At 42.9% G+C, this 27,575-nt stretch overlaps 1 protein-coding gene across 4 annotated transcripts in view; it reads right to left on the bottom strand.

Moving 5' to 3' along the window:
* FANCI (FA complementation group I) overlaps positions 1–27,575 on the bottom strand; it is a 714,639-nt gene that overhangs the window by 289,671 nt on the left and 397,393 nt on the right. For all 4 annotated transcript variants that reach the window (XM_069222692.1, XM_069222696.1, XM_069222693.1 and 1 more), the window contains 2 exons: positions 15,332–15,511; positions 14,480–14,646 (listed from right to left, as the gene is read on the bottom strand). In XM_069222692.1, coding sequence (XP_069078793.1) covers positions 14,480–14,646; positions 15,332–15,511 — 347 coding nt within the window. The remainder of the gene's footprint in view (positions 1–14,479; positions 14,647–15,331; positions 15,512–27,575) is intronic.

The following is a 27,575-nucleotide window of genomic DNA, read 5'->3' as shown; positions in this document are numbered from 1 at the left end:
CTTTGTACACCCATGTGCCTCATTGTAACGTTCCTCTGCCCTTGTCCTGGCATTCCTCACAGGGGTCAGTAGCCATGAGAAGTTGGGCTAACCAGAGTCACCTGAAAATATCGAGGGACAACTGTTAGATACACACTAATCCTTAGGACAACCCCATACAGGCCTGACCTGTGAGGAGGGACAAGTGGAAATTAGTTAACTGCGCTGGCGTTGTGCGCCGTCGTGGTTGGCAGTCGATGACTGCAGTGCAACTTTGCATTGGGTTCCAGGAGCCAATGGCGATGTACGCCAGCGGTGACGGTACGCACCGCCGTAGACGTCACCGCCATTTTCTATCTATCCACTCACTTGCAACCTGACCTTCAACAGGAGAGGACCTACACTGCAAGTGCTCCTGTGACCTGGGTCTGGAACCGACCATGGCTCATGTGTCTGGGGAAAAGGCCCCTGCCTTCACTGCAGAGGAGTTGGAAAAACTGGTGGATGGGGTCTTATCCCAGTACATGATACTCTACGGTCCTCCAGACAAACAGGTGAGTACACTGTGAGCATGATGTGTGGGCCATGAATGTATGGAGTGCTGTGTATGTAAGCCACATGTGGGGGCAGAGGCGTCCTGGCCAGAGTGCAGCATGTATGGTGGACAATGTATGTGCGTCAGGGGATGGGAGGGATCTGGTGGGCCAGACGGTTGACTAATTCCCTTTTCTGCTGTATTTTCCCTGCAGGTCAGCGCCCACCAGAAAAAGGGTATTTGGCATGCCATCTCCAAGGAGGTGCGGACCCTGGGGGTCTTTGACAGGCGGAGCACCGACTGCCGCAAGAGGTGGGAGGACCTGCGCGGCTGGGCAAAGACGACGGCGGAGGCCCAGCTGGGGCTGGCCTCCCAACGAGGAAGGGGTGCCCGTCACACCATGACCCCCCCTGATGTTCCGCATCCTGGCGGTGGCCTATCTGGAGTTGGATGGGGGCTTGAAGGTATCACAGCAGCCACAAGGGGGTGAGTACAGAATCTGACTCCTGACTTTGTGCGCGTTAAGAGGTACCTGGGTGGGGGATGTGGGTTATGGGTGCCCCTAGGCCAGGGCAAAGATGACCGGGTAGGTCCCTTGTTGGGCAGGCTCTGAAGCACTCCTACCCCAATAGTGTTAGTGGGCATCTACTACTGGGCAGGGTCCTGTGGGTTTCTGGTGTGCAGCTGATGGCATTAGGCATTGTACCCCATGGGCTGGTGACTTAGTAAGTGGTTGGGCATGGCCTAGTGTGTAGGGCTACTCCCTGTGTGTTGTGTACGCCAACGGTAGTGGTGTTGCTGGCATTGACCAAGTGTATCCTCTGTCTCTTCCCCCCCCTTTTTATTTTGTCACCTTGTCCTTATGTGCATTAGCATCATCTGGCAGAGGAGCAGAGACACCGGCGACGGAGGGAGCTGTATCCCACATGGGCCTGGAGGCCGAATCCACCGACGATGAGGGCACCAGTGTGACGGAGGGCGAGGGGAGCACCACGACGGGGACATGAGGGGAGACCACAGACAGCGACGACTCCTCCGATGGAAGCTCCCTGGTGGACACCTCTGTGCCCACCCAAACAACTGGTATAGCCGCCACCCCCCCTACCAGCACCGCCCTCCCAGCAGACCCTCAGTGTGTTTCCCGTGCCCGCTCACCCCGGAGGGTGGGCATCTCCTTCGCCCCAGGCACCTCAGGCCCTGCCCCAGTCAGCTCTGCTGCCCTCAGTGAGGAGGCTATGGACCTCCTGAGATCCCTCACTGTTGGGCAGTCGACCATTCTGAATGCCATCCAGGGTGTCGAGAGGCATTTGCAACAAACAAATGCATCCCTGGAGGGTATTCACTCTGGCGTGGCGGCCCAACAGAGAGCATTTTAGGTTCTGGCCAACTCCCTGGTGGCAGCACATGTCAATGTGTCTAGCCTCCCCCCTCCAACTTCCTCTACCCAGTCCCAATCCGCTCAACCCCTGCCTATCCCAAGCACACCTTCAGACCGGCATTCACCCAAATCAACACACAGAAGTGGTTCAGGCAAACACAAGCACCACACATCATCCCACAGGCACTCACACAAGCACCATACTCATGCAGACACACCAACATCCACTGCCTCCACTGTGTCCTCCTCCTCGTCCACCTCCCTCCCAGTATCGCCTCCACTCACACCTGCATTTACTACATCCTCATCCACTACCTTCATCACCATCACGGCCATCACTACTCACCCCTCACTGGCAGTCACCACCCCCAACCCCATGCACACATCCCGTGTGTCCTCTCCCAGTGTGTCTGTGACCCCTCCTCCCAAAGTACACAAATGCAAGCACCCACCCACGCAACAGCCATCCACCTCACAACAGCATACAGCACATGCCCCTTAACCCAAACTCAGCAGACAGACACCTCCTACCACCACTCCCTCTTCCTCCACTCCCAAACCCTCTCCCTCTTCCCACCTCAGTGTGTCCATCAGCAGAACAGCCAGCCCCTGCACCGCGGGCAGCACCGCCAGCAGCCCCGCCGCAGGCACGGCCGCCAGCACCGCCACCTGCACAGCAGATGCCACCACTACTGTCAGCAGCAGCATCCCCAGTTGGCAGCCGTCTGAAGCTGCAGGAGAAGGGCTGGGGCCTACCTCCACCACTGGCAGCACCGGCACCTGCACCACGGCCAGCACCGCCAGCAGCCCCGCCGCAAGCACCGCCACCTGCACTGCTGACAGTAGGACCACTACCAGCACCAGCAGCACCAGTGGGCGGCCATCCGAGGCTGCAGGAGAGGGGCTGGAGCCTCCCACCACCACTGGCAGCACCCCCACAAGCACCAGCACTACCACCAGTTTGCAGCCTTAGGCGCCGCAGGATGGAGTCTAGCCCTGCCTCCATGGACTATCATGCAACCTGGTCCCTGCAAATCTCGTGCCTCAGACACCCAGGTGAGGAAATGTGAACAGCCATACCCCAAGTTCTGCATCACTTGGCACAAGGCCCCCTCCAGAACCAGTGGAGAAAGACATCCACTCACCCTATCTTTGGCAGGATGAAGCACATTGGGCACAAAGCCCCCTCCAGAACCAGTGGAGAAAGGCATCCACTCACCCTATCCTTGGCAGGATGAAGCACACTGGGCACCAAGCCCCCTCGAGAACCAGTAGAGAAAGGCATCCACTCACCCTATCCTTGGCAGGATGAAGCACACTGGGCACCAAGCCTCCTCCAGAACCAGTGGAAGAAGCCATCCACTTGAGACTGTGGCCTTGCACTCCCCAGGACCAAGCAGTGGGCAAACCACCCACTTGAGAGACTGTGGCTTTGCACTCCCCAGGACCAAGCAGTGGGCAAACAGCCCCCTAGAGAGACTGTGGCCTTGCACTCCCCAGGACCAAGCAGTGGGCAAACCTCCCACTTGAGAGACTGTGGCTTTGCACTCCCCAGGACATCGCTGTGGGCATGGAGACCCCTCGAGGAGCAGTGGCGTTATTCCATCTTCCAGCTGAGGTGCCCTTGCCCGTCCCCCTGAGTTGCTTGTGTGTTTTCGACCTGATGCCCCTGCAGTGTTCTCTCCATATTGAGGCAGGAGTCAAGTTTGGGCTTGGCCCATGATTTTTGGCCCAGTGACCCACGGACATTTGGAAAGGACAATGTACGGCCTTATGTACATATTGTATATTTTTGTAAATACTGTTTTTATAATCGTTACGTATACCTACCTATTTCTAAAATATCAATAATTTAACTCTATTACTTTTGTCCTTGTCTTCTTCCAGGGGTTTACGGGGTGTACATGTAATGTTGCTGCATGTGTTTGTGTGTGTGGTGTTGGGGGTTGGGCTGGGGGTGGGGGTGTTGCATGTGTATCAATTTCTTTTTCCTCCCCCCCATCTCCTGTGTACTAGGTGCAGTACTCACTGTGGTCGTCGGCGCCGCCTTTAGTATTCCTGGTAGATGAGGAGGTAGACCAGCACGGGCAGGACCTGTAACTCGGGCTCCGTGGCGTCCAGGTTTTTCGTTGAGTGTCGAGAGGTGAGGGGTTTCCCTTCCAAACACTGTTTCCACAGTGCTTTGAAGCTGGCAGATTAGCAAGTTGTGATGGGGTGGACGGTACATTGTCTTCCGCCTGGCTGCTGGCGGTGACTGCTGCGGTGTTCGTTTCTACCGCTGTGGCGGTCGGAGTGTTAAAGTGGCTGTCTGTGTTGGCGGTTTCCACCGTGGTCGTGATCCCATTTTGTTTTACCGCCGGCCTGTTGGCAGTATTACTGTCGCTTTAACACTGACCGCCAGGATTGTAATGAGGGCCTACGACTCTTATTCTTTTTAAAATTCATAACTTGACTTGTGTATGTCGGATTCTTATCGTTTTGGTCTTGTTTTGTTTAGATAAATATTCCCTATTGTTCTAAACCTGTGTTGTGTCATTTTGTAGAGTTTCAATGAATTACTGTGTGCGTTGGTACAAATACTTTACACATTGCTTCTTAATTTAAGCCTGCCAGCTCGTGCCAAGCTACCAAGGAGGTGAGCGGGGGTTAACTGAGGGTGATTCTCCTATACCCTGACGAGAGTGAGGGTCCTTGCATGGACAGGTGGTACACTGACTGCCAACCAAAGACCCCATTTCTAACAGTAGGAATATATTTTTTGACTTTGAACAAATTCTTGTAAATAGCTTGTGGTTGCTTTCACCAAGAACTTGGCCATAAAAGTGAGGCAATTCATCTAGGTTTTATCTTTCAGTATGGGACAGATGCCAGCCTTTTTGAGGCTGGCCGGGACAGACTTCACAAAATGCTGCGTTTATGGAGGTTACTAAAGGTGCAATGACATTCTAGACTGATTTTAGCAGAGTCAAACAAATATTTCTAGAGGACATCTGGACAGCTTGCTTCACTAACGTTTCAAATCTTCATCAATAGATAGGAGAATCAATAGTGTTGTATTTTCATTGTTTGGGCCTCATTCTGAAACTCTGAGGCCTCTGAATGTCGTTGGCGATTCATGAAATTTCCTTTTATTTTTGATTATTGAAAGTTAAGAGTATTATTTTTCTTAAGAAACGCTTCTTCAAACTATTCCACAGAAAGGTTGTTCCAATTTCATTTGGGTAGGATGACAAAATAGCACAGTGCAAGTCCATACCTACCCAGTTGATTTGGAAAGTAACCAGATGGTGGTTGTTCTAAGGCAGTGCAAGGGAGGCTTGGAAAACAATTTAGTTAATGGAGGACAAGAAAAGCTCACCCTTAAGGTGGCTAGATGGGTAAGCCACTTTATTATTTGAGTTAAACCAAGAGAGGATTGATCATCTAACATATTTTTACAAGGGCATTAATGGGATGAAGAAGCCGAGAAATTGCAGTCACCTGGCACTAAAATCTCTGATGAGGCAGTCTGAGCACGGATTTTAAATTCCTCTAGCCATGAAAACCAGTCCAGGCTGGCTTGAGGAGAGCAATAGATAATATTAGAGTCTAGAAAATGTCCTGGACCAGTTTTAACTCCTGATGGCAGAGAAAAGATGGCTCGAGATTGTGCACAGGATGTGGAGGAAATATGTAGTATATGTCTGCATATGAAACAGACTCCGCCATTCTATTCATTCTCTTGGCCACACTGCAAAGATCCTCTAGGAGGAGCAGACAAACAAATAACTTACCTTCTGTAAGGCTCTTCTTGATGGATACTCTATCTTTCTATAGATTCCTCGCCTTTAGGATAATCCCCAGATGCCATACTGAGTCTGGAAGCTTTTCATAGCAATGTGCCTGCAAGCTGGTAGGTGGTGTTGTGCAGCTGTGTTAATTTCATTCTGTCACAGAAGTGACAGAGCACAGCCAATATAGAAGCTTCTTTCTTAACTTATTTCAACCTCACTAAACGCAAAACATAATCAAACATATCAGAGTGCAGATCTCTACATTTGGACATTTTTAGGTGGGAAAGGAGACCACTTCAGAGAACACAGAGGTGAGAGGTCAGTGATAAATCTGCAGTTAGACAGCATATCCACCAGAAATAGCGCTAGCGAAGAAGAGTACGTGTTTCTACTAAAGGAACAGCAGATTCCTCACTTTAAAACTAGATACCAAAGCAGTAAATTCCAAGGTGGAGGTTCTGTAGAATGGGTTAAGACCAAAAGGTCCTTTATGTCCGAACTGATGAAAGGCCCTTCCCATCAAACTTGCTGTCATGATAAAAGTGCTTTGTGAAATGTGTACTGGAACCCATGTCACAGCCTGAAAAATGTCAAGAATACAGACTCCTTGTGCCAAGGCAGAGGTAGCAGCCTGATAGAATGAACCCTCAGTCCTTCTGGGGGAAGTTTCTTGCCAAATATACAGCAGATCTTAATGCAAATAACTATCTACTTGGACAGCCTAGCCTTCCTTGCCTCAAAAAACCCCAAAGAGTAGATCGTAAAAATGATACTCTTTGATGCGGTCAATGTAAAGCTAAAAAGCTCTCTTAGTTTCCAAATGATGGTGTCTCTCCCACGGTTTCGACATTGAGGGGATGGACTGCTCAACGTGAAAAGGAATCATGACATTCAGCAAAAAGGTCAAACTGGTCCGCAACAACAATGTGCCTGGAAAAAAGGTGGACTAAGGCAGTTCCAAAAAGAGGGCCTAAAGCTTACTCAGGAGGTCACGGCAATAAGAAAAACATTTTTCACAGTAAGGAAATTCAATGTTCAGCCGTACATCAGTTCAAAGGCAGAACACAGGAGGAAAGTCAACACCAAAGTGAGATCCCACTGTGGCATATAAAAAGGTTTTGGGGAATCATAAGTATCAAACCTTTAAATAACTCATCACAACAGGTGATTTAAAAACAGGTGGTCTGGTAAACTAAAAAAGGGCCAACAAATAAACTGTAATGGTGACCACTGCAAGTGCTAGCTGGACCAATGAAATAACAAATAAAAAAAAGTCAAAAAGTTTAACTTGTTATGGGTCTGTGTTACGGGCTCCACAAAAGGCACATGTCCTAGAACCTTGCATCAATGGTTTTTGTAGTGGGATGCTGTGCTCTCAAGGCCAGGTTTCACTCAACACGCTGCGCAGCTCCACCTGCCTCCCTCCGTGCCCCTGACCCCGCCCTCACTGCTGCCACGAGTTCGAGGCCCTCCACCACCTGCCTACGCCTCATCCCTGGTGTCTAGTGGTTGCCGTAAGTATTGTGGGTCTGTCCTGTAACTGTCTGTGCGTTAGTTGTGCAGTTTTTTCCTCTTGCTGTGCCTTTCCGTTCTGACTTTACTCTCTGTGCCATTTATGCTCTTAGGCTCTTTTTTGTGACTTGCCTCATCTTTTTTTGCATTTGTTGCCTTTTGTGCCCATTTTCAGCCGATTTTCGGCTCTTCCCACTCCCCCCACCCCATTCCTGCCGCTGCATCCCTTGTGGCCCACCCCCCCCATTTGCCCACCGTTCCCCGCCTCCTAGCTGCTCCTCCCTTCCACCGCCCCTTCTCAATGGCGGCTGCTGCGCGGTGCTGAGAATGACCCCTGACTTGTCTTAAGGCCAGGTTTCACTCAACACGCTGGTCAGCTCTACCTGCCTGCCTCCGTGCCCCGACCCCGCACTCGCTGCTGCCGCAAGTTCGAGGCCCTCCGCCACCCGCAGGCACCCGCCTGTGCCTCGTCCCTGGTGTCTAGTGGTTGCCGTAAGCTCTTCAGCATCATCAAGGAACTCACCAACCCCAAGTCCTGCTCTGCCGACCCCCCTCACTCGCAAGACCTCTACAACTCCCTTGCCACCTTTTTTCACCGCAAGATCACAGACATCCATAGCAGCTTCGCACCGCCGTCCCCCATCACCACCACTGCCAAGGCCGACCCACACCAACGACGAGGAAACCACCATGAGCACCATCCACTCCGGTTCACCCGCCGACCCCTGCCCTCACCACGTCTTCAATAAAGCCAGCCAAATCATTGCACCCCAGCTCTGGACCATCATCAACAGCTCCTTTGATACCGCCATCTTCCCAGAGAGCTGGAAACACGCCGAAGTCAACGCCCTGCTCAAAAAGCCCAAAACCGACCCTGAAGACCTCAAAAAACTACCGACCCATTTCCCTACTCCCCTTCCCTGCGAAGGTCATCGAGAAGATAGTCAAAAGCCAACTATGTCGCTTCCTGGTGGACTAAGGCAGTTCCAATAAGAGCACCAGCATACCCTTTATGGACAGCAGGAATGCCTTCAACGCCAAGCGGATGTCCTGCAACTCCAACAGATCTTTGTGGAGTTGGGTTTCTGCCAGAGATCGGAGTCCTTTGATCTCCATCTTTCTATGATGACCTCTCCAACGCAGCAGTGATGCATTTCTCACTGCCATCAACTCTGTGTGGGGAAGGGGTAGGGGTCTACTACTAAAAATGTGGTTTAACAGCCACCAATGCAGATCTTTTGCAGTTTGCTATAAAAGCTGGATGAAATTATATAGGCTCCCCGGTGTTGTGCCCACTGAGACTTCAAATTCCACAAAAGGCACAGTCAAAAGTCGACAAGCAGGGTGCAGGATGCTAATATAACAAGAAACATCAGAGCCACCTCACTGAGATCCAGGACCAAGGCTGAAACATCACAATTATAGCACAAATGTCCTTAACTCAGTGCTATGGAGGAAAGACCCTGAAAAGTACTCTATCCAGGATGAGTATTATAAAAAGAAGCCTTGCGGCACATTAATTGTGATACAGTCAGGTTTGTGGTCATCTGGAGATGGTCTACAACTGACTGAGGCGATCCTGCCTTTAAAAGCTGTTAGTCAATTTAGAGGAAAACTGCTACCCTCCACCTCTGAAGATGTGCTGCAAATATTGCCACCACTATTATAAACAGAAGAGGAGCACTGGTAACGTTAAATGGGAGCACACCACATTAGAAAGGCCCCTGGCCTACCCTGAACCACAGGCAATGTCTATGGGGCTACAGAATGTGTATATGAAAATATGCATCTTGCATGTGCAGAGCTACCATGAAGTCGTCCGAACCCAGGGCAGACAAAACCTGAGACAAAGACCTAAGATAGGTTGAAATAGCAAGATTCACTATTTCAAAGTCTGAAATCCTCTAGATGGCTCCTCCTCTGGGCAGTACAGCTTGCATCTCTTGTATTAGAATGGGCAAGTGCTACTCTGAGGGCCATTCTGTTGTGGGAGGAAGGTGCAGCAGGGCAGAAAGAAATGATAGGGCATAGCCATGCTAAATGATTTGGAGGACCCATTCGTTGGATGTGAAGGTGTGCCACCCTGGAAGAAAGTCCTGGGTTGTGCCTCACCCGGAGTAGTTGTGTGTCACTAATGGTAAGCTAGTCCTCGGGCAAGGCGGGTTGGAGGCTGTTGCTACAGGGCAAGGAAAGTGGGAGGAATGATGCCTGTGGCGACCTGAGCGTTGCATTCCAAGCACATGACCCAACCTCAAAGGACCTGGGTGATTGCAGTGGGGACTAGGGAAACTGGTGTTGACTGTACACTAACTCCCTCAAGTAGCCTCAAAATGTCCTAAACTGGTGAGGAAACTGTTTGGCAGGTGCCAAAAGACCCAGAAACATGCTGTGGCCCTACTCTCGTTGAGGCATACTAAAGTAGAATCAGCTTTTTCACCAAATGGACTTGAGCTATCGAAAAGCATATGCATAAGGGGATATGTCACCTGAGAAACCAATGGAGCACCATACAGGTACCAACTGCTTGCCCCAGAAAATCAGTAGTATGAAAACCAGCATGAATAAAGTATTTGGCCTCAACTAGGAGCAAGACAGGGACTTGCGAGAGGCCCATGACGTCTTTATGCGTTAGGCAACAAACAGCTCTGTGGTTCCGGATTGCCTTCGAGTGCATGAGGGGGAGTCATCGCAAAACTTGGAGTCGTGCCCTGAGCCCAAAGACAACATCCCATGTGGGTCCATGACAAGATCTATTTTCTGCAGTCACAACATGGACTAAGCCTCTAGTTCCAGTAGAAGACACACTAGATTTCACCTTGGGATTCATCAAAAATTGGGTGCAGAGCTCCAGATCCAAGTTCAGAGAGGCACATCAAAGAAAACATTTACTTTTCTCTTTTGAAATTATGATGATTTCAAAAGATTTCAGAGGCTGAGCCATAAGAGGATCCCGCATTAAAGGTGGTGTCAAATGCAGGAGAGTGCGTCTTGGGGGGCACTGACTTTTTTCTAGGCACCAATGCCTATAGGGACATGGAGTTGAGTGACGTAGGTGTCAGAGCCATTGGAACACCTGCAGGATCAGGCCATTCTTGAGGACAGCTGTTCTCAAGAGATCCATCACAGCTAAAATGAAGGCCTTGACCTGAAAAGGGACACTCAATGTATTCAAACTCCTGCTTCACCTTTTTGAAAATGGAATTGGCTCCAATAATTGGAATAGTTCGGCACTGGGGCACAGCACCACAACTCTGAACTGTCCCTGGAGAAAGACTGGTTTCCCGAACAACAAGATTTCTACTTTTTATGGTGCTTTTTGACAGAAAATCTTTTGGGAGATCATTTCTTGTTGGAAGACTTATTTAAGGTGTAAAAGGAATGCTTCAGTGTTTCCCTGTGGGCAGTGCCAATACATAGCTGATTGTCGTCTGGCAGATTAAAGCACACAAGTTACAGGCCTAGGAGTTCTGAAAAAATCCAAGACACCACATGTAGTAGTCATGTGGGTCCCACAAGATCATCTTGGAGCATTTGCAACAGTGTTTAAACCCGTACACCTTTGGAGGAGGGGCATCAGGGGCAGGCATAGTGGCACCGGAGGCCATAGGGGCCAATTGGTGATGCAGGAGATCTATTACTTGGAGAAAACATTTCTAGATGTAGTCTGGACCCGGAGGATATTCATGGGGTGAGGAATCTGCAGTAAGATGTATCAATCAGAAAAAATATTTCACATTACAGAATTAGAACCTCAAAGACAGAAACTGATTAAATACAAATACTAGTTTTAAAATGTAAATATATTTATACTGCTAGCGCATGTGTTTTACTAAAAAAATTATTAATGAATGTTCTTGTATTAGGAGTAATGGATTTGTGTAGAAAGAGCAATAACGTAGAAAATTAATGCATGCATTTGAAAATGTGATAACAATGAGTGGCCACCAATGTTTACGAACTATACTTATTAATAGCTTATTAATATGAAATGTTGAGTATGTGTTAGATTAATGTAGTAATGTGTCTTATTAAGTTATGCATCATGTATTAGCTTTATTAAGTGTAGGCCTTAACTTAGCGGAGGTCTTGGTCTAGTTGCCCGGCCTCATATCAAGCTGTATTTCTTAACGTTTAATAAAATGGCTGTCCATTTCCATTGTATTGTGTAAATGTGCTTGTGGCTAAAAATCTTTCTCATGAGAACCGATCGCTTGAAGATGCTGTTCTTGCTAAATGTAACATTTTGAGTGTAAACTGTGTAAGACTGAGTTTCTCAGGAGAAGAACAATGAAGACACTGACTGGCGTGTAAGCTGCAACACTATTGTTACCTGACGAGCTGAATGATGAGAACATTGCAGGAGAAGCCAATCAGCAACATTTGAACGGAGTAGTGGTAGAATTCATAGATTTGGAGTTTTAGTTTTATTGAAGATTATCTGTTTAGTGTGTTATCATTAATATGTTTTCTAAATTATATTTGTTTTATGTGTTGTCTGGTGCGTGGCTGTCCTGATTTTTTGTTGTATTGTCACTAGCAAGAATTTGTCTAATGGTAGATGTCTTTGTCATAGTACATTTATACTTTAGCTTTGTCTTAATATTATAATAAAGTTGACGTTTTTTCTATTCATTAGTATTATTTATATTTATTGTTATTTATATGAATGTAGGAGAGTTGCTCTTGTTAATTAATTGTATTTGATTCCCTGGTTCTCTCTCCTCATCAATTCAGGGACCCCTTATTTGACTTTTCCTCATTTTAGTTTTATTGGACAAAGTGTGACATGCGATCCCTTGACCAATAGGGACTTGGGAAGTAGTTTTAGGGAATTTAATTTAATGGGACTGCACTGAGAAGAAGCTTTTGCGCGTTTGCCACTGTGCAGTCGTCATTCTCTCTATCCTTCTTGAGGGTTTACCTCTATTCTTTCGAGTTGCTTAAAGACTCTGCGTTTTCTGAACTTTGATACTGAATCCTGATGCCCTGATGACAAAGACTATCTTAGCTTGCCAATCCAATTGAGGAAGTATTCTTGTATCCAAGTGTTTGTTATGCCTAGTTGCTTTTCTTTCTAGGTACCGACCGCACTGTTTTGATAGAGTCATATTTAGATGTTTTCCAAATTTGTGTTATTAAATTGTTTTGCATGAAGCCCAACATGCTGATGCTAATCTGGTGTTAGTTAAGGATCCTCACTAATTAAAGTCTGTTATAGGGAATAAAGTTTGATGTCTTTTCTTTGCTGAATCTAAATGTATGTGATATCGTTTGCGCAAATATTCTTGTCATTAATTTGCACTGTAATCTTAGAATGTGTAGTAGTTCAAGATTTGATTAGATTGCATTTTTTTGCAGGTTTGGACAGCCAGTGTTGTTGTTGTATGTTTATCATTTGATTTTTAGATTAACTTACGTGACCTTAGCATTGTTAATATAGGGAAATCAATATTCGAACTTTCACTTAAGGTGTGGTTATTCATGGCTGAATGGTCACAGTATGTGACAATTACTGACTCCATTGATTATTAATGTCATTGATTACCATTGATTATTAATGTTACTGATTGATTATTGATGTATATGTAGTGGAGTTATGGTGGGATCATCTTAACCGAGACTCAAAAGGTTCATCGACCTATTCACGTCCCCTTGTAAGTTTACTTTTTAAGGTCAGACGCGCTAACAATACGCACCTCAAGATACTCCTTTCTTGAACACAAATTACATTTTTGCTCTTTAAAATGTATTTCGGTCTGAAATTTCAGAACTGGGGAGTAAAATACCCCAAGCTTAATATCAGAACTGGGGCCCAAGCTACATGGGTATGCTACCTTCAATATGAAGGTATGAGTTACAGAAACAGGGTAACTCTCAAATTTTCTGCAGAAACTTTATGTGACACTCAATCTCGCCCAGACCTTTTTTTCACAACAAATCACTAAATTTGCAGTTACATCAGTTCAAATTTAATGTTACACTTTTGATAAGCAAATGAAAATAGGAAACGTAAAAACTCCACTTACTGAAGCAACTAGAGTTTGTAGCTTATCGCCAGATAGGAACTACCTGCTGCCTAAAGAAAAAACTGAAGTGAACTTCAATGAAAATTTGGGAGATCCAGGAGCATTTCCCTACTTTTAAAAGAATCCCAACAGAAGAATCAGAAACCAAATGTTACAGATTCACATTGGCGTGGATCCTATATGGAGATTTGCCTTATTTTGGAAGATAGTTCACCAAAGAAAAGGTTACTGTCCATGCACTCTTTGTGTGAAACACAGCATGAGTCACTTATTTCTTGACTGTTTACATTTTAAAGAGATACGAAAATAGATCCTTTACCCATTTACAAAAGATATGATGCACTATCAAGCATGGACCGGGCACTTTATTTGAAATGAAGAGTTTTGATGTTGTGATTGCAGTAGCAAGGTTATCAATTATATTCCGAAAACTATTTAATAACCAAAATAATATACAGTGAGCTTTATTGTCTAAAATTGTTATTACCAGCCCATGTACAGACTGATATGAAGTATGGAAATCATTTTTACCTCCAAGGATTGTTATATAGATATTGTTTGTAACCACAGGAATTTCATTTAGTTTCTGTGCAGAGCAAATCTAGTTGTCGTTTTTGTTATTGTAAAATATATTTTATATATGAGTGTTTTTATAGGCAAAAATTAATTATTTAATATACTTATTGAAGCATTATGCACTTTCCCTTTCCCTATAGTTAGGATCAATATGATGATATACTAGCAAATTGTCCTTTCGTTCAATGCTGTGATGTGTAAATACAGCACTTACCTGGATTACTTTAAAATGAACTATATGTACGAAGACCTTGTTCATTTATATGTGATATTGTAGATGTATATCATTTCTATAAGATGATTTCTTGGAAATAAATACACTTAATTTGAAACCGGAAAGAGGGTAAGTGAGAAACTATTTAACAAATTGACTACAAGTAAGTATTTCTATATCCGACTCTATTTTGAGATTACCTCTAATCGTTTTACTATGTATAAGGAGTCACAAATAGTAACCTCTCCAACAAGGTAGTTTCTTCAAAAGAACCATAACTTTTGTGCCCTCAATATATGCATCATTTTATAAAAGAATATCTCAAAGAATGTGTATTCCACTTGCTTTCTTTCAATGATAATATTCTTCTGTTTACCACTTGGCCTTCCAATAAAAATTGAAATATACTGACATGGGACTCTTATGTTTAAAACTAAATACTCATCACTAAACCAAACTTTTGCTTTCTGTGAAGAAATAGTTTACCTAAAGCAGCCAGGAACTTTGCAATCTTTGGCTGGTATCTTTGTTGAACGGTGTTAAATATCCGCAGCAGGCCCTCAAGACACAGTAGAGAGATGCTTTTCCCTTTCTCCTTCTTTGCAGTCTCTTCCACCGTAGTTGGAATAGAAGTATAACGCCACATTAGAACCCTGAGGAAGGCGAACAAGCAAGAAGGGATCATGGAAAATAGCAGGAAACGTAAAATAAACATAACAGAAATTGAAATAATCAATTAACGCACTTACAGAAGTATTTGAACCTTGTTTTACCAGATTTCTCTTTAGGTGGTAGTTAAATCACGCATGACTCGAGATCTGTTCCGACTCGATCAAGTATCCAGTAACAGAGAATCGCTAGCTACACACTTATTAAAACAATGTATATTCAACACTGAATTCAAAACAGAGTTCAGACTACATACAGAAAGTAAAAAAAAAAATAGCTCAATGTTAAAGCAGAAACCACTCTCATAAATTGTACAGTTTGTTGAAATTCAGTGATGGAAATATGTATTCATCCACTAGTACCTGTTCTTAGAATTCCTTGTTCAGTTCCATGTGGATTTATGTGTTGTCTGTATACATTTGGAAGTGAACCTAGTAGAACTAAAGCATGCATGCCAGTGACAATTTACCATTACAAGAGAGGCAGGACTTGTGCTGGATAGAACATGGCACACTACAGGTCAAGTATTAGCATGATCTGATGAGCACTTCCTTGTTTGGATTGTGGTTGAACAAACAAATGTACTCTAAGGTTCTTGTGGGCAACACAAGTCATTTATTCAATCTTTTCATAAGGGCCTTGTGTTCGTATGTCACAGGCTGTACATACCTAGTAATTTCACAGATGTTTTGGAACATTTTTTCAGAGTTTTGTCCATCAGGTCCATCTGTTTGCCCAGTGTCTTCCAGTTGTTGTATTTTTTGTAAAGCCACGTTGACTGCATAGCGCATGAACTCATTACTTGAACGAAGGACAGAAAGACTATCCTCATGGCTTTGGGCGCTGTCCCTGCAAAATGATTACACTTTTATTGTCACACTGAATGGCATTTGACTCACAAACGTTACCTTGTTAAATCTGTGTTTTTACCTTTTCCATGTCCCCACTTTTCAAGATACAATAAATTTTTCCCATCCCAATAAAAGCAAGCAGCATTAATAATAAATACCTGGTCAAAGTCATGCTAATCTTTTCTGAATGTCAATTATCAGTGAACTAATGAAAATAGCTCAGTGCTTAGAACGTCCACTGCTGAAATCTATGTAAACCTGTGGGTCAAGGGCTCAATTCCAGGGCTGGTTTAGTCATTGTTCCCCCAAAATCGATGAAATTAGTAATATGAATTTGGGAAAATATTGACTCCTGTTTTTTTGTGGTACAAATAAATGGCAAACACTATATGAATAAGCCTTTCTTATTCTGGCAAACAGGCATTTTCACAAAAGTACAACTATTATGTTACATTCACAAATCTATAAACTGGTTGCAAGAGGTAAAGCAGAATCGTCCGAATTTCTCCTCAACTGAAAAGTAGGAAATGCTAAAACATTTATCTAAGTATAAAATGGTTAACAGAAAATGATTCACAATAGCATTGTTATTTTTAAGTCCTGTAAAGTTAGTATCACAACGTTAAATAATGTTTTGTAACAGAAGCTATAAGGGCCTCAAAGAGCTTACCTGGAACCAGCTTGAAATTTCTCCTTGAAGAAATACTGGGGCAAAGTTCCAGAGGCACTTCACATTTTGAATCTCAGAAAGGGAAACAAATGCAGGAGTTGTTTTGTACAATTCCAGTAGGTTAGTCCTGACAGGGCCTTTACTCCACATTGAAAGTCAGTGTTTTCCCACACTACTATTAGTAATTCAGATTCAGCAGTAGTGCCTGTTGAGTCTGGATTACAGGCAGAGTCACACTAATGCTTGAATACTGCATAACTGCATCTGATCAAATACCACCTCAAACCTCCCTGAGCGTTCCACTCAATCTGCCTCCAATCTTCTTGTGTGCCACTTCTCCGTCTCTTTCCTGTTTTGTTTTCACCTATTTACCTACTATGGGCCTCTTCAATTGCCTCTCCTTTGAACCTAAACGGTTAGCTGCCTGTCTGTAATTAAACACACATGGCTTGTTAGAATCCTCTGTTACAGATCAAGTTGCAGTTTTGGAAAGAAAACTAAAAGTTAATCATCTGGTAACCTCAGTCTGCGAACTTCATTCTATTACTATTGGCATCACTGAGACAAATGTTAGCAGAAATAAATACAGTGGTTAGCAATCTTATGTAGTGAGAATTCTCAGTCCACCTCATTCTAAATTCCCAACTACTCAATATTTAGGTTTGGAAACAAATACGTTTGGCTTTCTGGATGGCTTGATGTCTTTAGTTTGTCAAAAAGTACATTAAGTAATATAGAGAGATTTTTAGGTTAAACCCCTCTTCAGCCATTGGTCAATGCAAGTCTTTCTTGGTTTACCATTGCTTAGACTAACTTTTCATCGAGGCCATGCCATTTTGTGGAAGGTTACATTCTTCCACTTGTGTTCCTGTTAGATTTTGATGTAGGATCGTCAAGCCTTCTGCTTTTTCCCCTTTTACTTTGTATGGCATATACTTCTACTCTTCTTCCACCTCAACTCTTTATTCTGGAATTCCACCATCCGAGTACTCTTATCCTATCAAATCAGAAGGAGAAAAATATAGACGCTTTTCTTGATGAACTACGGTGCTTTTCACTGTTGAATCTGAAGGAAAAAAAGTTATCTTAGTAAAACCATTTTGGGTGAATAAATAATCTTCCCACAGATTCCTCATCTTAATATATTTTCAGGTTTTAAACTAATTTTGACATGCTTTTCCCTAGCAATATATCTACCACACCACCTGGTGCTGTCATGCAACTTCAGAGGTGATTCCGCCTTTGGACATGACAACACTGCAGTATATTAATAGTTTTTCTGTCCTTCATTGACAAATTTGTAGAGGAACTAAAAAAGCAACAACAGCGAAGATTACAGAAAATACATGTTTGCATAAATTCTTATCTTTTTTGTCACAGTACTAAAAAGACAGGGGAGGAGAGTGGGTGGTGAGGAATCTGCAGAAAGATTATATATCTGCCACAAATATTGTTTACAAAAGGTAAATAACTTTTTCTTCTGATAGATACATCTTCCACAAATTCCACACCAAACAAACGAGTCTCAAAGCAATACATCCCTGGGAGGTGGGCTAACCAAAGATGTCCTGCAATACATCTCATGGGAAGTGCTTGCTGTAATGTGAGACTGTAGTGTTTGCATGGATCATTCCTGATCACATGGTGATTAAATGTCCTACTAAGCATTACGAACTCAGAGTCGGTGGTAAAGTTGGATCACCACTTGCCTGAATGTTCCACTTACCTGAATGGTATTCAGAAAAGACAAACATCCTAGTAGATTAGCATAATGCAAAAGAGAAAGTATTATGGAAACCTCTGAGCCAATGCTGTGAGGCAGCCTAAGAGGGTCTCTAAGGGAAAGAGAGTGAAAGAAAGTGCATAAATGTATTGTCTTTGTACTGACAAAGGTCAGTACATTTAGTAAACGACAGAATCCTAGAAATGTAAGTCAATTGGCTGAGATGATGCCTATTGATAAGCTACAGCCAGCAGACAACTAGATTCCTCAACAATGAAAAAAGCTGTCTTGTTGAGTGACAACATTAAGCCAGTTCCCAGGAGTGTTATAAATACTATGCAGTCACATTTGCCATATATGATAATTCCCCTAAAAATTGTGAAATAAGGTGATTTCAGGACTTTAAGATTTAGGAGTTTCTGGGATTTATTGTGCAATATATATATATATATGTTTGCAAATTCCATTCATCCAAAAAATATTACTGAGGATGTTAAGGCTGTAAAAGATTCAAGCTTATCGACAGGTATAGTGAAGGTTCATACACATATGATTTATTAGGTTTGTGTTAGAAATCATCATGAGAAAAGTTTCTTTGGCCTGACAAATGTGCCTCAACTAAGATAATTTTGGGCCTCCCCTATCTGAACCTAAATAGCCCTTGCATTAATTATGCCACGAGGACAATTCACTAGAATCATGACTACTGTCTAAATACTCATATGATTTCATGTTCATCCAGAAAACATCGTCCTTTATAGAATTTGCAGGTGTGGGAAGCATGCCAGCTATTGGGTGTCCCATCTCTTTACCACCTAATCATCAAGAATTATGTTATGTTTTTCATATGAAACCCCACACAGACGTTACAACTGGAAGATCCAGTTGGAACCACATGCATAAATTACTTGTAGTCCAGAGTATGTACTTGATGCATCAGAAACAAAATATCTTAGAAAATATTTAGATGCAAATTTGGCTACCAAATTTGCAAGGCCCATACTATCTCTAAGTTCATTCCCATTATTTTTCATAATCAAAGAAGAGGTAGAGCTAAGATGACATATAGACTGCTGAGTCATCAATACAATTACTATGAAGAACTGTTATTCTCTGCCACTGATACATTTTAATTGACCAAATCTGAAATGCAAAATTATTTATAAACTTAAATCTTAAAAAAGGCTACCATCTTGTAAGGGTCAAAGTGGGTAATGAATGCAAAATGCCTTTCCTTACTAACTCTGGATTGATGGAATATGAGGTCATGCCTTTTGGTCTCTGAAACACTCCACCACCGTTTCAGTATTTTATTGATGAGTATTAAGATTTGTGGACATTTTCTGTATCGTCTATTTAATTGATACTATGCTCTGTTCTGACACCTTAGGAACTGAAAAAAAAACATTAGGGCAGTTTTATAACATTTAAGAGACCATGATCCTGTTGCTAAAATGGATGAATGTCTTTTTCACTCCACTACAGAGACATTTTTAGAGTATTTTATTACTCTAAAGCAGTGGTCTTCAAACTTTTTAATGCCGCGCCCCCCCAATTGAAATATAAAAATCATTGGGCCCCCCCTCAGAATTTTTCACATTTATTTTAGAAAGATGGCAATGTTTAAATAGGTCTAAACCTATTTAAACATTGCAGTTCAGTATTGTTACCTTTTTAAAACTGCAATAACATGCTTTTGCTTAAAACAAAGGCATGTTATCTATATAATATTTCTTTTGGCCAGAGTTTGGCGCCCCCCCTGGGATCACTTGAGGCCCCCCAAGGGGGGCCCGCCACCCAGTTTGAAGACCTCTGCTCAAAATGCATAAGGATGGAAAAAAAGAAAGAAGCAGCAATAGTGTTATGTCCCACATCAACCTCAGGTAAGACAATGCTGTTTTTTTAGGTTTAGCAATGTAATATAGGAGGTTCATTCATCAGTTTTAGGAAATCATAAGGCATGTTACAAAGTTACTATGAAAAAGAGTAGATGTGTATTTGCACTTAGTTTTTAGAAAGAACATTTTTCAAGTGCCTTAATATTTTGCATCATCCTAATTCAGAATGTCCTTTCATTGTTGAGACAGGTATTTCTCATCATGTGATGGGAGGTACTGTATCTCAGAGAAATCCAAACAATGGTTGGATTTTCCCACTGGTCAGGTTCACCAAGCACCTTACTTTTCTGAGATGTCTCACAAGCAGTGTTAAGTTAAGTTAAATGATAACATCACGGACTATAAACTTGTAGCTATTATGAGATCTTTTGAAGAATGGAAATATTGTTAGGGACCAAATATGCTAGAAAGGTGAAGAGAGATCCCAGAAATTTCCAGGTTTTTAAATCAGCCCAAGCATGTACCACTAGGCAAGTCAGGTGGACTTTAAATGATTTTGCAATAAATTATGTATCAGGCACTAAGAAAAGGAAGGCCGATACTTTATCAACACTAGGTCCATTTTTAGAATGAAAATCATGTGACTGAAGGTCCACAGTCCATTTCATCTCCAAAGGTTTTGTATGATCTTTCCATTGCTCTGAATAATGTTGATTCATTTCTGACCAAAGCACATGCAGAAAGGCAATACACAGAAAAATGAATCTTGGTTAAAAGAACAAGGAAATAGTCAAGACAAAGATGGACTAGTGTATCATGGAAAGGCTGAATACTTACCATCAGATCATGTAAGATAATAAACTATTAACTGACTTCATGATTTTAAAGTGCCTGGGCATCCTGGAATTGTTAAGACTGTTAGCAGTATGAATATATTTAATATATTTTTGGTGCACAAGTTTCCTTACTGATGTTATAGACATATGTAAAAACAAGTTCAATATATGCTCAAATTAAGAGTTCACATAATAAACTAATGAGTTTATTGAGAACGTTACCTATCCCACATGGACATGCAAAATCATTGGATTTTATTATAGAGCAGCCCAAAAGAGAAAGTTGCACAGTAATTCTAGTTATGCTGGACCATCTAACTAAGATGGGTCATGTTATAGCTCAGACTGGTTTGCCCACATCCAAAGAGTTAGCAAATATTTTTTTCCACAACTTCATGTAAGAAACCAGATATAGAAGTTTACCTGTCCACTACTTGTCCTCAGACAGATACTCAGATTGAAAGATTGAAACAAAGGCAGATATTGAGCCTTGGCATAAGAGGAGGACTGCAACAAAATGCTGAGGATCGTAGAGTTAATATATGGTAAGATGGATAACTCATCTATTGGGATGTCACCTTTCTTTCATATGTACTGCTGTCATCCCTGTATATTCTGTTTGGATTAGTCGGTCTACCTCAGTTTCTTCTGTGCAAGAACATTTAACAAAATTAATTGATATTCAGAAATTTATACAAGCAGCCCTGAGAAAAACTAAAGATGATTTTAGGTTTCATGCTGACTGTAAGAGAAGTCCAACATCTAAGTATGTTGTAGGTGAGAAAGCGTGGCTCCTTACAAAACAAGCATTTGCAATGCAACGGGGTCTCACATTTCTCCGAGTTAGAGCCATCAGTAGTTGTAAACTCCCAACTGGACTTTTCTTGCCTCATTAAATGGAAAAAAAAAAAAAAAAAAAAAAAAAAGAGTGATCGCGCTGCTACAGTTCACTCGTAGTGAAACCTATCAGCAAAACTGCAAATATCTACGTAACCGGCAAAAGTGCAATTAACTATGTAACAGGGTCGATGTCATGCAAAGCGCTCGACTTCTGCCAAGCGAGATCACGCTGTGGAAAACGTAGTCCACAAACCGTATGGAAAACAGCGAGCTTTGTATGTTTTCAGTATTTGGTCGCTGCACTGGAGGAGGGCTAACCGCCGGAGAAGGCATGACGTATGCATGCCTACCACTATTGAAAGCAAGCAAATTTTAAAGAGCAATCCCACAAACCAATGAAAGACACTGGTGTGACATGGACGGGGCTCCGGGCCCTTTTCTAACTACTACAGCATCTTGCAAGCGAAACGTATGCGCAAGCGCACGCTAGCGCAGGCTCGACCCTAAAAACTGCATTTGCAAAAAATATTTTAAACTGCATCCTAGTTTTCTGGGTCCATCATGGATGTTTGCTGAACCCTTGCTCTTAAAAAACAAGTCTTGCTTCACATCCTATGGCAATTTAGCTGAATTCAGACAATGAATATGAGGTATATGTGATCTTGGATGCGAGAATTATAACACAAAGGTTGTAATATTTGGTAGCCTGAAAGGGGTTTGGGTCATGAGGAACGATCATAGAAACTACGTTCCAATCTTCATACCCCACAAGGAAATACGAAGAATTCCTTGAGTGGAATATATATTTGCTAAGCATAGGGAACAACAGCACGTTAGTTGTTCTTTTGCAGTTATACAGATGCCAAGTAGAAAGTGTGTATAGTCGTGAAGACTGAGGTAATAATTCAAGACAAAGGAGAAGTACTAGTGCGTATTGATATTTGAGATACTTCTTATTTTGTATGTTTAGTTTCCATGAATTAGAAGTTTCACATCGAAGTAAAGAGAGTTGCTTACACAGATATACTAATATGGTGTGTGTGTGTATATATATATATATATATATATATATATATATATTCGTAATTACAGTTACACCTAGTACTCAGGGCAAGTTACTTAAGATATTGTGTACAACCTGTAGACTCCCTTTCCCAGTAGAAGTTACAAGGCCAAGAGATAGAGTCTAAATTTCTGTTTTCTTTTAATCCATTCCCTTTACCCTCTTCTACAGCTAGTCCTCATATATCTATGTATGTGGTTGCTGCTGGTTGAGCGATTTGATGATACAGGAAGGCCGGTGTTATTCTTCACATCATAAGATAAATCATGCTGGAGAGAGATCTTGAGAAAAGGGGTTTCATAAATCATCATTAGTTCAGATATCCATGTAGTGGAAGAGTGAAAAAATGTATATATACTACAGTTATAATTCTATCTCTACTTATGTTAAGAAAGGTTAAGAAACTATAACTTGTGGCTTAAAGTTACTTAATGGTACAAGTTATAGTTTCTTCAGATATGTATAACTATAAGTTTAAATATGACGGCTGAATTTCTATGGCATTGTGTGGGTAAAACGTGAAACTAACAATGACACCCTTGTAACCCTTGCTTTTTTTCAGTGAATGTGTATGTTTCTTTTTAACGTAAAGTAATATATAATTACTGTACATTAATAAGTGGCCAGGCCCTGCAGCCAACCCCCTTGCACACACCCAACCCTTTGGTTGTGCACAGCGGGTTTTGAGGTGTGAGTGGGTGTATTTTTTTCATTTTGGATCTGCAGATTCCTCGTGGACTTACACTGGAAGTTGAGCTGAGCCCTGCAGTGGACGTGCGGATCGGCCAAAAGAAAAGGAAAACTGGGCAGTTTTCTCCCCATGAGGGACCTTCAGTTCTATGGGGTCAGGAGACAGGATACCTGTATCCTGGCCCCTTTAGTCGGCTCATCATTGTACACCCCCCCTCGCCGCCACCACCTGATGTGTGGCGGCCACGACTTTCTTCTCAGACTGACTAGACAGTCTGGGCCTTGCTTTTCAATCAGATCTGCGGATCCTCCGCGAGTGGATCCCTTGCCCCTAGATATCTATATTTCTTTTTCCTTTAATAACTCCAACAATACTGAACGGATTTTTGCCAGATCACAAAAAGCCCTCTTTCTGGACCAAGACCTACCTGTCTGCCAAATTTGGTGTAATTCCTTTAAGCGGTTCAGGTTGTAGTTGTGTCTAAAATTCCTACTGGAGCTTGCATGAGGAAAAGGCGTTTTGGAACCCTCCTTTACTTATCGCCCTGAACCCTTCCACACAGCAGCTGAAGTGACCTGCGTACTAGTTTAGAATTTTTTTTGAAGATTTGTCAAATGGCACCAAAGTTATAGGCAGTACAAAAAAATACCTTATATGGAAACTTAATCCTAACTGTAACTACCTACTGCCTATTGCAAGTCATTATATATAAATACATTCAATGAGAAAAAAACAAAGGTTACAGGGACGTTATAGTTAGCTCACACCACACAAAACGATAGAAATTCACTTGTTAAAGTTATCTCAAGTCACTATAACTTGCGCCCCACCATGCACAGTATTTCATAACAAATTTTACTGCAAATATTACATTGAAATTATCAGTGATGTTATCAAATATGTTGTGAGTGCTGTAATTTGCAGGATAATTAGCAGTGCATAGCGAGGGGGCAAGTTATAGTTACCATAGGGCACAAGTTATAGTTACTTGAGATAACTAACCATAACAGGTGAATTTCTATGGTTTTGTACGTTTAAAATGTGAGCCTAACTATAATGTCCCTGTAACCTTCGTTTTTTTCAGTGAATTTCTATGGGTTTTTTTCAATTCTATTTCCTATCTATAAGGTCCCTGTAACCTTTGTATTTTTTAGTGAATTTCTATGGTTTTTGTTCATTACTATAAGTTAATCCAACTACCGCCGCGTAGGGCCGAATCCGTTGTCCAAAAGGCCAGCCCGCTATAAGCACCCAACCTTCCACCATGCACGGCCTTCATCGTGCGTGGCAGGGGTTGCTCGTAATGCCGCCTGGCCTGCAGCCAGACCCTGCGGCCAACTCACCTAGCTGCCCAACCCTACACTACATACAGCCCTTTGGCCGTGCGTGGTGGGAGTTAGCTGCAGCTTGTCTATCTGGATGTGAGGGTCATCTGGGGGAGAGAGTGGCTGTGAGAGTCTGTGCATCAGTGTTTTAGTGGGTGCATCAGTGTCTGCGCAGGTCTGTGAGTGGGTGGACGAGGGTGTCAGTGGGTGCACGAGGGTCCGAGTGGAGCTGTGAGTGTGTGCATATGGGTTTGAGTGGGTCTGTGAATGGGTGCATGAGCTTCTGAGTGGGTACGTGAATGAGTAGGTGTATGTAAGAGATTGAAAGAGAGAGAAAAAGTGAGGGGAGAGAGATAGAGAGTTTTGTTAGGCTTTGATGAATGATATACTCAGAATGAGATATTTCTGGACAAATTGAAAAGAAAAATATATTTGTCAATTAAAAAGAGTGAGATCACCTTTCAGTATGAACCTTAAATGTTTAAAATTTAAAAGAAATTGAAGGAGGGACATGATCACGGACACACCTGGAGCAGAACACTCAACTGTCAGCGTGAGGGTCTGTGACCTTAACCATTAGGCCACAGGTGACTCCTTGATAAGCTGTTTCCAGACATACCTATGACAAGCATCCTACACATGTGAGGAAAGAAACATGAATGTTCCATTACTAGGAAGGTTTAACAGTCAAAACACTAGTAAATAAACAAACACACTACCATCGGATACTCAGATTTGAACCTTCAGCCTACTGAGTGACAATACAAGAACTTGATCATTAGGATACCAATGACTCTGTTCAACTCTGCATCCAAATGTAACTATAACATTTGTACCAAACATGTTGCTAGTCTTACTATTTGAAGTTAAAGCATGGAGAGACCATTGCACTGAAGACCCTCCTAGTCCTAGCCAGCTCCCTGCATCCTGTCAGGAGCCGGCATTGCGACCAGAAGCAGTGAGTTGCTTTAAAAAGAAGCTCTCTGCTTGTGGGAGCAATGCTTTCATCTGTCTTCTCCGTGTACATATTTGCATGCAGGAAAGACAGATGAACTCTGCTTTCTAACAGTGGGAGTTGTTTGACAGCTCCCGCTGTCAGAAAGCGGACTTTGTTTGCTTTTGCTTGGTGGGGGCTGTCAGCAAAAGCAAATAGCTATGTCCTGAGGGTGGGCACCCTGGGACATAGCAAGAGCCCAGGGCCATCAGTGGCTCCTCGAGGGAGGTCACGCGGACCCCATCCAATGAGTATAGCCCCGAGGAGGGGGTGGTGCCCGGGACTACAGGGGTCCAAAACTGACCCCTTCACTTTTTTTTGTAGCCCAGGAGAGGTGGTGCCATGCGGGCCCCGGTATCATAGCTGTATAAAGCCTGTGCGAGATGGTGGTGTCTGAGGCCCCTGCATTAAATTAGCAATGCGCCTGGGACTTGGCCCATCGGGGACTTGAGAATGGCAAATTTCAGCAAAAAATGTTTATAAAATGCTAAAGGGTCGGGTTGACACTACCCTAGCTCCTTGTTTTCTTTTCTTTTTTAAAAAAATTTCTTTGTGGAACTCAGCTGAAGCAGAGTCCCACGCTGGCTACCAACACTTCCTGGTTTGAAGTATTGGCAGCCAATCAGAGCTGTGCATTCCCAGCACAAGCTTGTCTTTTTTCATGAAGTTGTTGCAGCCAGAGATACACAAATTTGTTTTCTCTTTAATATCTCCAAAACTACTGAACTGATTTACACCAAATAAGAAAAGCACAATCTACGTACCGAAAGCTAGCTTTCTGACAAATTTGGTGTAATTCTGTCCAATGGTTCGGGCTTTTTCTCAGGACCCGCTTGACGGATCACCCCAAAACTTTTTGAGGATCACCAGGGCACTTTTTTGGAAAAGTTCATGAAAATTCGTCAAATGGTGCCAAAGACACAGGCAAGTCAAAAAACACTTTTTTTATGGAAACATAGTCCTAACTAGAACTACCTAGTGGCGACCGCCACTATGAGATGTATATATATATATATGTATATATATATATATACATATATATATATATATATATATATACATATATATATATATATACACACACACACACACTCTCTAAGAAAAAACAAGGGTTACAGGGATGTCATAGTTAGTTCAGAATATACAGACACAAAACCATAGAAATTCAGCAGTTAGTGTTATCTCAAATAACTATAACTCGTGCCCTAAGGTAACTATAACTTGCAACCCCGCCATGCACAGTTTTCTCATCAATAATTTTGTTGCACATGTTGCAGTGATATTATCAATGATGTCATAGAAGATGTTATAACTGATGTAATATGTGGGGTAATTAGCAGTGCATGGCGAAGGCGCAAGTGCCCATCCCGGGAAACTGCTATGATGGGCACCCCAGCACATTGCTGGAGCTGGCCCTAGGGGATGGGGTCCCCAGGTCCGTTAATAACCCCGGGAGGTGGGTCCTGTGGCTCCTCCCCCCCTTTTTTGGACACAGCTGGACCACAGGAGTGACGGTGACCGGGGCCAAAACCAGCAGATGGGCCTGCACTAGTACACAATATGGAGGAGAACCTGTGATCCACTTTGGAAACCCCAGGCCTGCTTGGAGAGAACATGTGGAGTAGAGGAATACCCCCAGACAGAATTGTGTATTGCTGCATTCCTGTAAGCTGGGTGGGACAAGCACTCGATGAGCGGAGAGAGAGCCTGTGCATTTCAAAGGGCTCTTCGATTCAGTTGCAGATCACAGGGCAGGCTGGATACATCTCAAGAAGGGGGAGATGGGGGTGATAAGGTAATCATAAAGAGTAGGGCTGATAGCCCAGTATTAACCTTTGATGCACATATCACTGTGGCTGACATCCAGGTGTGAACTCTGATCACTCTCATGAATCGTGTTGTCGGTTAATCAGCTTTAAAGTCCTGTCTACTGTTACAGACATTTTCAGGAGGAAGAAGAATGAGGAGAGATGTCCATTTCAAGGAATCAGAACCCCAAAATGAAACTTTAAAGGTCAATACATTAAATCACGTTTTGTGTCTGTAAAAGAACTACAAGCAAGGGAGTCTGAGACCCCCAAC

The sequence above is a fragment of the Pleurodeles waltl genome, chromosome 3_1 (genome assembly GCF_031143425.1).
Source record: "Pleurodeles waltl isolate 20211129_DDA chromosome 3_1, aPleWal1.hap1.20221129, whole genome shotgun sequence".
NCBI lineage: Eukaryota > Metazoa > Chordata > Amphibia > Caudata > Salamandridae > Pleurodeles > Pleurodeles waltl.
The sequence above is the reverse complement of the archived record's forward strand: the minus strand, read 5'-3'. Positions and strand labels throughout refer to the sequence as shown.